The sequence below is a fragment of the Morone saxatilis genome, unplaced genomic scaffold (assembly GCF_004916995.1).
Source record: "Morone saxatilis isolate NCDOM2014 unplaced genomic scaffold, NCSU_SB_2.0 Contig18, whole genome shotgun sequence".
NCBI lineage: Eukaryota > Metazoa > Chordata > Actinopteri > Moronidae > Morone > Morone saxatilis.
Genome location: NW_023339740.1, coordinates 13,237,668 through 13,250,278, shown reverse-complemented (window position 1 = coordinate 13,250,278; position 12,611 = coordinate 13,237,668). Strand labels below are relative to the sequence as shown.

Here is a 12,611-nt window from a genome sequence, read left to right as displayed (position 1 = left end):
TGTGTTTGAATGTTGCTTTTCATTAAAAGAAATACAATATTTAGATGGCGGTGGATGGACAGACAGAAAGGAGAAGACATTTTCTTTGTTTGCTGCTCCTCTTCTTGTCAACACTGTCACTGTCATTGCCTTTCGTGGAAACTATTTTGGTCTCTGGACATCTCTATCTCAGTAAAAGGAAACTCTTACAGTATATACAACCCCATCACCCCATGTTGTTGTGATCTTGTGTCAGTGTGTTTAGTGTTTAATGCACACAGAGTTAAAGCTTCAACTCCAGGGAGGGATTACCACAAGCTCAAACTCACTCTCAGATCACAGAGAGACTCGAGCAGGGGTAAGAGCAAGCAAACAAAAATATATTATTCAAATATTCAGTCAACACACACGTACATGAAACAAGGTCATTGTAGTTAATCAAATTTAAGACTGAAAGCAAACATCAATACTGGTGAAAAGATTAAAATGTGAAGAAAATGTGAAAATAAAATGGTTAAGTCTACTGAATTCAACTGCGTCACATTGATAAAAATCAACATTTCAATCCAGTATAAGAGGTACTTGAACAGCTAGTTTTGTAATATTCTGCAGTGATAAACATCAACATGATAAAACTGAATTCACTAAATTCCTTTTACAAAACATAATTTGCATATATTTATATAGAAATTATAATGTCCGAGTACTCTCAGGTCAAGTCAAAGTTATTTTTTACGATATTCTAACTCACAGGTTTGGTACAGATCTTTTGAACCTAGTCCACTGTATAAGCATATGGCTTTTTGACCTCTTTTGTCTTTTTTATATTTCTTTTAATGCTATTTTGTGCATGTGCAAAAAGGACATAGAATCTACAGACAGTCATGTGCAAAAGTGTGTGCGCGCATGTCTCTCTTGTATGAGTAAATACAGTATTCTGGAGCCCTGTATGAAAACTGAGTGAATGACAGACTGCAGGGAATTAGACTGATTAGTAGACTTGCTGGTAAAGCCTGTTGTAAACCTCAGACAAAAGGAACAAATGAGCTGAGAGGTGTCTGATTTCCTGGTTCTGCTTCATAATGAAGATTGTTGATGAGGCAGAGGGGTTGCATTGAATGACATGGAGTCTTGCATCCTGTCAGTGGTTTAGTGCACTTATACTTTAGGCTGCGAGAAACTGAGATGACTGAGACTGAAATGTAATGCACCCAAGTTAAACCATAATCATGAAGAGCCTCGACTGAGGGTCAGGTTAAAGTACTTAAAATGAAATATTGCCTCTTCTGGCCACATTTTCATATAATTTTGGCATATTTCCTAAATTGAATGAATAATAGATCAGTTTTAAGGTGCAATGTTCATTTATAAAAAAAATGGCACTTGATCGTCTTTATCTCCATCTATTTATCTACAGCTATTTTCTGTTGTGTGTGTGTGTGTGTGTGTTGCAGAGTGAGAGTGTCTCAGACATTGTCAGTGGGATCCTCCTGTCTTTTCCTGTCTTTTGGACTGGCTAAAAAAGCAAAATATGAATAATAATGATGACTGCAGGATTCATGAACACACAAATTAACCGCTCAAACCATCCTGTACAGATCAGAGGACAACCCATTCTATCACACCCTTGCCTTTCTGTAACATTAATACATGACAAAGTAAACCGATTATCTAAGACGCATCTAAGTTGGAAACAGCAGTACATGCAGCCAAAACTTTGTGCCAGAGATGAGTGATCACCTTGCCAGAGCAGGAATGTAAGTGTAAAAAAAGAAATCAATCAGATCAATAGGAGGAAAGAGAGAAAAGCTTTCTCATACTGTCTTACCCAAGATCATCCTGTATCCTTCCACTGTCAACTTCTCTTTCCCACGTTATCTTCTCACTTGACTGTTCTCTCCCTCGATCAGCTACTGACGTGACTCAAGCCTTAAGCGCCCACCTCTCTGGCTCTCAAAACTCAATGTGGAAAAAACATCCAACATCACAACCTTCACTTTGCATCCCTAATATGTGTCTCTCCGGTTTCCCCTCGTCCACATGAGATGCTTCTCCTTCAGATCTCAGCACAAGTCTGTTGTTCAGCCAGCTGTTGCCAGAGAAGGAGCGCAGCAGCAGCCCTGACCGCAACACAACATGCACTCAATCTACTGCAAAGGAAGCCTGTAATTTATTCACTGTTATATATTCACTTCAGCAGGAGGAACACCAGAGAATACAGCTGAGATGGAGCCCTGCCTCACTGGAAGAACCTCTGCACCACAGCATGCCTCTCTCTCCCTCCCTCTTTCTCTCGCTCTCTCTCATATTTTGGGGTTGGGTATAACCTAAAGGCACTTTGCATTCCTGAGCCGTGATTGGCTGGAGTGTCTGGCCAATGAGAGCAGGCGCTGCTGAGCGTTTTCTTTTGGTGTTTGAATCAGGAGGCAGAGTGATAATGCTGCTGTCGATTCTGTTCTCCCTTTCCCTCTGTCACCCTATTTGTGCTGTATACTATTGACGTTTTTTTCTCTCTGCTTGTCTCACTCTATACTGTGACTCGTGCTTCACACCGACGGCATCTGCAACATGTCACAAGTATGTTAATGTATCACACAACATCTTCCCCCGATATCACGCTAGATATCTGCTCTGGTCTCCCTTTCTACTTGTGTTGGGTGTTTACACAAAGAACAGTGGTAAATTTTGTAAATGCTGACCCAGTTCACACTGTACTTGCCATTCCAGACAGCTGTGTGAACAGAACGAAAAGGAAAGCAGACACAGAGGCGCAACGGAGACTGACAGCTCGAGGGTCTCGATGAAGCATTGGAGGGAGGGGAGGAGAGATTGAGGTTAACGCAGGCTGACTGGGGATGAAAGCGTAAGGTGTGGAAATGTGGTGGAACAGCAGAATGAAGGAGGACACTGACAGCTGTTTGACAGGCAGAGTGCTGAATGAGCTCAAAAACTAAGCTCACTGCACGCATGTCTGTACCAACATTTACCAGAATGATGCATTCAAAGGGGAATGCTGTGCTAATGTTTATTCAAGACTTCATCAAACTCTTTCCCACAAGATCAGGCAGCACTGTCACATGACCTCCAGCTTTATGCAATATGAAGTGATGCATTTCTACATAATTTAACAGAAAAATACAGAAAATCAGCCAGTGTGTGTGTGTGTGTGTGTGTGTGTTAAAGCTTGTGTGAACCCAGGATAGGGTTTGTGTGTGTGTGAGAGAGAAAGAGATAAGGTTTCCTCATTAGTTGAGTCGGGCTGAATAATGCAGGTAGGTGTATTGTTGTGGCCAATGGGCCAGGTGCTAATGTGGCTGTCTGAGGGTGAAGGGGCAGACACAGCATGACTTTAATGGATGTCACCATGGGAAACTGAAACCAGACCACTGGACTTGGGTGACACACCAGCCTGCGTGTGTGTGTCTCTTGCGGGATGTACAGTATGGTAAGATTACAAAACACTTTGCTGGTTCTCAGAGAAACAAAATTAGAGTTGAAACAAAAATATGGCCTTGAAAGAATGAGCTGAAATAAGCTTTTACCATTCAAATATATGCAAAAGCAAACTTAATGCCTTTATTCATGTAGGAGCAGGAGCAATGTCACAGTCAAAAAAGCCCTTATTGCAGTCTGTTCAACAATGGGCAAGTTTTTCTCAGCATTGTCCAATTGGCAGCCAACATACAATACTTCTACTATACAGGTGCAGTTAAGACACACATTATGTTTACAGTATGTTTTTATTCATTTAAGTATAACATTGATTGATAAAACTTTCTGTTTATGCAAATCTGTGTGGTCAAATAGGCTAAAGTCATGAAATGAATTTGAATTTATCGGGCTCTTGTTTACAGTTAAATTTAGTAGATTATGTTTTAGACTTTATTGCAGCACCATGTAACAATATGACCTAAATAGCCCTGCGAAGGATTAGACATTACACAAGTCTTGTATTTATATTTATAGATTTATAGTGTGTGTGCTAGTGAGTATGTGCATGTGACCTCAACCCTCCTATCATTCTCTCATGCCCTCCCAGGAGGCCATTACTGTGTCGACAGGCTTGTTTAACTCTAATTTTAGCTGGGATTGCTAGTGAATGAGTTCTGAAGATTCCTGCCAATGTGTAATGGAGTCTTTATGTGAAGTCTAAAACTGATGAAAAGCTTTAGGAAGCATGTGTTAAATCAGCCACGTACATGTTAAAGTGGCCAAATAGACAAGGATGAAGAAATAAAAGCAGCTAATGAAACATTCAACTTTTTCTCACATAACTTAGCTATTTTCTATCCTGTGTGCACAAGTGTATTTTAATAATGAAACAATAAAATTGTGTCAAGTATTTTTTAAGAAACCCTTAAAATGTTATAATTCAATGCTCTGTTTCCTGGTTTTACTGGTTCTGCTGTTTGTGTTTTGTGTTCACACTAACTATAAGAGGCCAGAGCTCCACCAGGTCCGGTTTCACCAAGTAGCGTAAGAATAACACGACAGTGTCTTAAGTAATTTCACATGTTGTCACGCCTTTTTTGCTTTTCGCATCATTTCACGCCATCTAGTCTTGAGCAGACACTGTGTGTCATTTAATTTGCAAATGTCAAAGAAAAAGAAAATCAGATGATGTAATACAAAGAGTGACAAAGTCTGTGTAGGGAATAAGTAGGCTGTGAAGGATGGATGTGTCCAGGGGACTGCTGTTTGTGTCCGGTGTGTAACATATTTAACTTACGTCAAATACCTAACCTAACTTAGTAACTAATTTAACTCACATAATTATTTTAACCCAAACCATTGTCTTTTCTTAAACCTAACCAAGTAGTTTTATTGCTCAAATGGTAAACTGATGGTAAAATGATGAAAAGTTCACCTGACGAAGGTCCCCTGACTGTTTCCTTTCCTGCACGTCCAAAATCATAAAATGCCTCAGCTCTAATAACGTTAAATGACACGCGAAATGTCCTTAAAAGTGGTGTGCCATCCTATGATATCAGATTGGTCTTGGGGCATGTGGGTGTGGAAAGGGGAATGCAGACATGTTGTGTGTCCAGTTTGTCTGCACTAGAGTAGCGGAAAGAATTGAAGACGATATGCAGGTTACATATGGTTTAAGCAGAGTAGACAAGCTATATGAAGACAAATCTCAGACAATTACAAACACCAGCAGTTAATAAAAGTTAATAAAATCCACCACGGAGCATTTCTCCTGCCGGGTTAGATGGAGAAGGTTGTACCACCGTATGGTTCAAAAGTGGTTTAGCTGACTTCACACCGGAGTAGCCACTGCTTCGCTGTTCAGTGTCATTCTGCCCTCCAGTAACCATCTTTTTCTCCGCTTCCATGAGTTTGTGGTTTGTGGTCATTTTTTAATGAAAGATTTAAATTTCAAAATTGAAAATGTTAACAAAAAATTTGCCAACACTAACATGACGGCCGCATACGTTATCCCTAGCAGAAACAAGATTCCACCTGTGACACCTTCAGGCCAATGAGGAGTCTGTATAAAACAACGTAAACCACAAGAGGTTCTTATGCGTACAGTCAGAAATAGTATAGAGATAAAAAGCAGCCCACTGTGTTTGGATGTAAATCTGTTTTAGATAATGAAGCAGAGCGTCTGTTTACTGCACCTCAGAGGTTAAAATAGGTGTTGCTAGAATGGTGACTGGAAAGGACCTAGCTCAAATTGTACACAAATACACACACATAAATACACACACTGGACTAAACACATGTCTCTGTGCAGTCAAGTAGCTCACTGGTGCATGCGTACGAAATAACATGCTTTGTTGGGGAATGGAATCGACTGGTCATGGTTTAGCATGCAGCTTTAAACTAATTTTAATTCTCTGAATATTTGTTATTATCAGTTTTTTAGCAACACAATTTTCTTGCTGTTCATCTTTCTGTTATATATATTTACAGTATATACATATTTTAGTAAGGAGTATATTTACAAAGTGTGAACGTTCATTCTTGATCTTGAAAAAAAATCTTAACTCTGTTAATCTTTTTTTTTTATCAGAGACGGGTTATATATGATATATATATTTATATGACCACCTCTTATCACATGACAACAGCTGAGTCAGCTTCATCTGAGTGTCAGAGTGATTTAAAGTTCCTGAGTTAAGATTTTTCTTTTCTTTGCTTTATCAAATATACAGAGATTATTTTCACATAGGTCATGTTTATGGGAGGGCGATTTAACAATAATAAAGTTTTTTAAACAGCACTGATGACTTAATCCTGAAATACTGAGGCCTGATGAATTCCTTTACAAATTTCAGATAACGATGTGCTCACTTGTTCGCATCTTTTTTCAGTCCAGAAACATTTCAAAATATGACCTGACCTTAAAATCTTGCAATACAAGGATTACCCGCACACTGGAGTCACAGCTTCCTTTAATGTAGCAACATTTCAACTAACTACAGATCTTCCTCTTGTAAAATGTGTTCTTTTTTTGCAATTTTATAGATTTTTTCGTTTGTTTCCAGCACCCGACTATGATCATTTGAATCCCTAACATATAAAACAGAAAACGTCCTTGAACTTTATCACACATTACTCTGTATTCCTCCTGTGGCTGCCAGACTCTTCTCTCCTGCTGTGATGCTGATGAAGAAACAATTTGGTAAGGAATGTCATGAAGCGTACAGACACTCTCTTTATTTAAGCCTAAACACACTGTTTTTCCCTCTCCCGCCCTCCCCTCTTCCATCACTCCTTCCCTGCATCATACCCAAGATGTATGTGAAAGGTCGGGGGTAATTCTAGGTCTAATTTCAAAGTCTCGTCTGACAGCATTTGTTAGAGACTTCCCTAACTTTCATCAAAGAGAGAAACCTTCAAAGCCTCATGTGAGACTGTCACCCTCTCTTTCTTTCTGCTTAGACTATTGCGATAATGAGGGTATCCTGGCTTATCTGCCCCTTAGTTCATTTTAAGGTGATCGAAGGAGGAATGCTCAGAGTTATGGGTGGTTTTGCATTGCTCAGTAGTCGGTGATGATCTTACCTGAGCCCCACATTGGTTCCCTCTGATCGAAGTGATCCAGATCCTTCGTCCAAAAGGTCAGTGTGTCAGCCAGCATAAAGTAATACAGACAGAAGTCCTCTTTGAGTGGAATAAATTAAAGTATGCTCATGTTACTGTGAAGAGATAAATAAAGTAGCAAGAAGCGACATGAGCGCAGACCTTGCAGCAGTCAGCTGGAGAGTGGAGGGGAAATGCTCAGCACAGGCAGCCACATACCCACACTGTAGCTGCATCAAACAGCAGGCGGCTTGATGTTCAGCTCCTTCATCTTCCTCACTGTTTCTCTCTCTCTCTCTTTTATCTTGCTCTTCTCAGACTCTTTTTAATCCCTCTCTGTGTTTCTCTGTGTTTTCTCTGTATTTTCCCTTCATGCCGTCACGTCTTTCCTGGGAGCGAAGGAAACAAGTGCACGAGATTCCAGAGGCTAATTCTGCTTCTTAGGACAGGGGAACCTAATATGTGAGGACAACTGTGGCAGGAGGGAGATACAGGCAGAGAGTGTGCGAGGGAGAGAAGGGGCAGGACAGAGAGGAGGGGGACCCAGCGACGTATGGCAGATCAGAGGAAACAAGGATTGGAGTGTGTATGTGTGTGTGTGTTTGTTGTTGTTGTTGATGAGGAAAAGGAAGGAGGCAAGTCATTGAAAGTTGGAGGCATGAAGGAGAGGAAGAAAATGTTGATATGGTGAAGCAAAGGGAAATATGATTGGAGAATGAAACAGATGGCTTACAGGTAGATATGTTACAAATGGTTCTGCAAACAGGTTTCATTGTCACATATGTTAAACAGTATGTTGCTTTTGATTTAATATTCACCACACCACTATTTCAACCATTGCTCAAATACCTGAGCAAAAAAACCTCATGCAACTTCTGAATGTTTGTGAGTTGAGAGATTTCTTTTATCGGGCAATCAACTGCATTCACTGCACTCTTTCTACTGTGTCATGTGTACACTTTAGTCTTTGTCTTTCTTTTGGTATTTTGACTCTGCAGATGTGTCAGAATTCACAAAGAAACATGGATAAAAAAGGTTTAGGTTTAGGTTACAGTAAAATAACTGCAAGTTATGAAGTTGCTCTAGAAATTCAACAATGCAGAAACACATTAGACTCTAAGTTTGAGCGATATATAAAAAATACAACATATTAAATTTTCTCAATGATAGAACATCCAGTAAAGTTACAGGTTGTAATGTAATTTTTTCAGGTCAGTGACACACTGAACTCCTGTATCAGCAGTTACTGTGGTGGAAACACAGCTACATGAGTTTTATGTTGTAGTCTAGCTCATTTAATGCCGTTCTTCGTCATCTGTGAAGTGAAAACATCAGATTTTCACACAGTCAGACAAAGTAAAAGCATGCGTCCTGCTCATAGTTCAGTTATAAAATCCACAACGGAGCATTTCTCCTGCCGGGTTAGATGGAGAAGGTTGTACCACCGTATGGTTCAAAAGTGGTTTAGCTGACTTCACTGACAGTGAAGCACCGGAGTAGCCACTGCCTCGCTGTTCAGTGTCATTCTGCCCTCCAGTAACCATCTTTCTTCTCCGCTTCCACAACAGTTTGTGGTTTGTGGTCATTTTGAGACTCAGTTAGGAAAGTTCACAGCCTGCCATGGAGTTACTTTTTGTACAATAATGCAGCAATGATTATTTGTGGGTTTGACACTACGAATGCACCCATCTCACATTGCAAAAAGTCATTTGATCTGTAATATATAAATATATGTTAGTGTAGCATTAAATGACATGATGGATGATATGGTACACATTTCACACTCTTAATAGACACCAATGAATTTGCCTTTTTTTTAGCTGCTCCCTGACAACCTCCTAGATGACCAAACAGGTTTTTGCACTTACGTTAATTTAGGAAACTCATTATTCACACACTTTAATCTGGTTACAGTAATTTAAGTGTGGTGTGAATAAAAATGCACTAACTGTCATATATTCCCAACTCTTTTTATCCACTTCAGTAACACTCACAGGACAACGGCCTCCTGGTGCTGTTTTTTTTCCAGTCACATCCCACAGTGCAAAGCATCAAACATCGGGAGGCAACTTCTACAGTCAGTGGCCTAAAATGCTGATCCACCCATTACGCAGTTCAATCTGTCATCCAATCAAACACCCAAAGTGAAGTTCTTGGATAGCTGGGATGATAAAATTAAATGTGGATGGTTGTGAGATGAACACAACATTTACAAACATGATACAGCTGGACTCCTGTGTGCTAGCATGTCGATCCCACACTGCTGCCAGTTAATGTGTAAATTCAGATCGGATGTCATAAATGTGCTTGCAAGTGTCGTTTCAAAGAGGTACGAGAGTATTAGGTAGAGGAGCAGGAGGCGAGGCCTGAGGTGAGATTGACGCATGGCGCAATGTCGAGTAAATGTCAATCTAATTCTGATATGCTAAAAGGCCTGTGAAGAAGAAGACAGCTCTGCTCTGCCTCGTTCATTACAACTCTCCTACAGAATATGGTGGATAAATGTGGAGTTAAGTACAGGCTATCACAGCTATATAAACAGTTTAATGACATTCAGTGTGTGAAGAGCTCTTGTCTGGATGAGACAGGCTGATTAGAAAAAACAAGCGTTTAAATGCGAGCAGTAAAAGCAGTAATGGCACTGTCCTGTCAGTCTTGGCAGTATCCCACTGTGACCCTTCTTATGATCATGTGAACGTACATCCTGGTTAAATTTACGGCGGACACCTTCACTTTTATTTCATTTGCATAATATGGACACACACACATATGCCAAAACCTTCTGGCAACATGCCATGTAGGGGTTATGTTAAGGGACAGTGGGGAAGGACAGCAAACTAGAGCAGTAAGCACATTTCACCGGGGGGATACAGTTACACATACACTGATTCCTCAACCTTTCCCCCTCAGGGTCGCTCTTCTCTTTCTAAACCATTCTCTCTGTCTCTCTCTCTCTGCAATAAAATTTTTACAAGAACGCTCACCATTACTTCCGGCAGAGTAATGCAGGATGTCCCTTTCCTCTCTTGCTCTGATCTATATATGGCTCATCAATGTCTCCATTTCCCTCGACATGTTGAGCAGTTCGGAGCGACATAACAACTCATTCAACCAACAAATTAAACTACTGTTGGCCACAGTGATGCAGTTACATTTTTATGGTGGCACTCTGTTCACATACTTTTTGCCTAGGTTGGCTTTTGTGTCAGACAATTAATAGTCTATAAGTAATAGGACACCTTATACGTTGAGGCGGGTAATTTCTGTCCTCAGACGGAGGTCAAACCAAGCCAACTGCTGGACACTGGCTGTAAAAGATAATTTACTGGTTACTGGTAACACACAAAGTTACTATGAACCAAATGTTTCTGTATGAGCATGTATGTGTTCTTGTTGATAAAAATCACTATTATTATTAAATCAAATGCTTTACTTAAATAAAAACAGAATTTGTTCATTCTTATGTTTTGTATGTAAAATCTTAGTCGGTGAAGACCCCCCTTCATCAGAATCACTGAACAAATAATTTCTCTCATTATCTATAAAGGAATTATCACACAAATGAAATTTATCAAACAATAATGTTTACCTCAAGCAAGAATTTTACTTCAAATGGTGCCAATTGTGTTGTTTTCCTACAATGTTTTTGGCTGCTGTTCATTCCCAGTGTGCCAGCAGTCCTGGAGAGTCTGTTTTTGTTCATCAGTTTTTCCACCTCAAGGATAAAAGCACCGACCACATCCCTCTTCCCTATTAGCCCTTGGTCTCCAGTGCCGCCTTTGAAGATTTAATCAGTCAGATTTCCTTGATTAATCCTTTTTCATGTCCTTTTCACTGTAAATAATTACAGAGTTTGATACGATCGCTAGCTGGATAGAGAGGACAGCATGCAGATTTCTGTTAGAGCCGACTCCCCAGGTACCTGCATTAGCCTGATTATTCTTATCCAAACACACTCCAGCAAACAGTTTACATGTAAATAGGTTAATTCTATCCCCACTCCTCACTCACGGTACACTGTGTTTAACAGAAGAGATCTCACCAAATGTTTCATTCAGGCTCTACCCTGTGTAAAATCACTGTCAAATATATCATTTGTACATAATAACATTGTGTTTAACAGATGAATTTCAATCAACCGCAAGGAAGGACCATGTGTCGCAACTACAGAAGCCCTTCACAGTTACAGCTGGTTGTCTAATGATGACACCTAGTGGACAAATACTCATCTCAAATTTAATTGATGATTTTATTTCAGCAAAAAAACATTCACCACTTGATGGCAGTACAATTCTACTCTCCTCCTCTACAGACTTAGTACTGACAAAAGCATCTTATGACAGCCAAAGCACATACAGTACAGGATACTACTTTTTCCTGATCTTCAGTTGAATTAAGATTATTTTATTGGTGTCTGAGTAAGTGTTTAGCATCAGATGCCTTGTTGCTGAGCATAATAGCTGCATGCTGTTGTGTAGCAGAGGAGATGAGGAGCTGCTGCCCCGGCCGCCCCTCTCCCCTCAGGATTAGTGAGTTAATGCAACCATTCAGACACTGAGCTCTGATCAGCTGCTTAATACTGTTTTATCCCAAATAACACAACCATGCACGCACAGACTGTCCACAGACACTTACTGCACAGGCATAAACATACATATACCTACGCAACTCTACACATACTGTACACCTTATACAATATATGGTTGACAGATAATATTCAGCCAGTAGAAAACTTCTCTCAGGCAAAAAGATAAAACATGCTTTATCTTACAGGCTTGTGATTTTCTAATAACATTTCCCAGGAAAAAAAAATGACAGGAAAAACATGAATTTCCTTAAAATAACTGCCTCATTTAAATCCAAGTAAATGTTGATTCATTATTCACTTATAAGAAGAAACTTTATACTGTGGTGGAATTACATGCATGATTGCAGACTAATTTCAAATTTTGGATGCTTTCGTATGTGCACTGAAAAACTAGATGTCAACTGAACACTGTCTTTATTTTTCTATTTTAATACCAGATTAGTTCCTTCTTAATTTTCTTTTTATGATTCAAAAATCACAGACCTGTGAGATTACCAAAATGTTCCTTTAACTAGAAATGTCAGTTGTGAGCTTAAAAACCTCTTTTACATAAGTGTTTTGGCCAAAATAGCACACAAGATATATAGCACCTCTTCTGCCATCAGGCTCATAGATCCAAGTCATAGTCAAGGGGGTCAAGGGGGTAAGGGCGAATGCAGCCCTTCGTTTGTCTTGGGTGCGAAAGTGCCCTTTTCAAATGGAAAATCTTTTGTCCCCCTAAGACATTGGTCTATCAACAGTCTATCATCTATCATGTGGATAAATAAGAAATATCCCACATATCCAGTGTCAGATGCTCTGTCTGAGGATAGGCTGTGCCTTCAAAGAGCAGAGAGATGCCCTGTTTTTGTTATTCATCCCGTCCCTTCAAAGTTAGTCCCTGGCTTCCCTGGTTAGTAGTGCAAATGCACTGCTAACACACGCACACGCGCGTGCGCACGCGCACACACACACACACACACACACACACACACAGAGGCTTATACTAATCCTTGCGAAAACAAAGTGA

The 12,611-nt window shown here is 39.9% G+C and overlaps 1 protein-coding gene across 3 annotated transcripts in view; it reads right to left on the bottom strand.

The window, feature by feature from the left end:
- The window catches only part of LOC118328357 (zinc finger protein 385A-like), a 30,113-nt gene extending 22,607 nt beyond the window's left edge, over positions 1-7,506 (bottom strand). Inside the window, exons 1-2 of one of the 3 annotated variants that reach the window (XM_035662048.1) lie at positions 7,177-7,506; positions 6,997-7,039 (exon numbers count right to left, since the gene is read on the bottom strand). In XM_035662048.1, coding sequence (XP_035517941.1) covers positions 6,997-7,009 — 13 coding nt within the window. In that variant the 5' untranslated portion in view covers positions 7,010-7,039; positions 7,177-7,506. Of the gene's footprint in view, positions 1-6,996 lie in introns of all 3 variants that reach the window. The other 2 variants (XM_035662049.1, XM_035662047.1) reach the window with 2 other exon arrangements.
- Between the last annotated feature and the right edge of the window lie 5,105 nt (positions 7,507-12,611).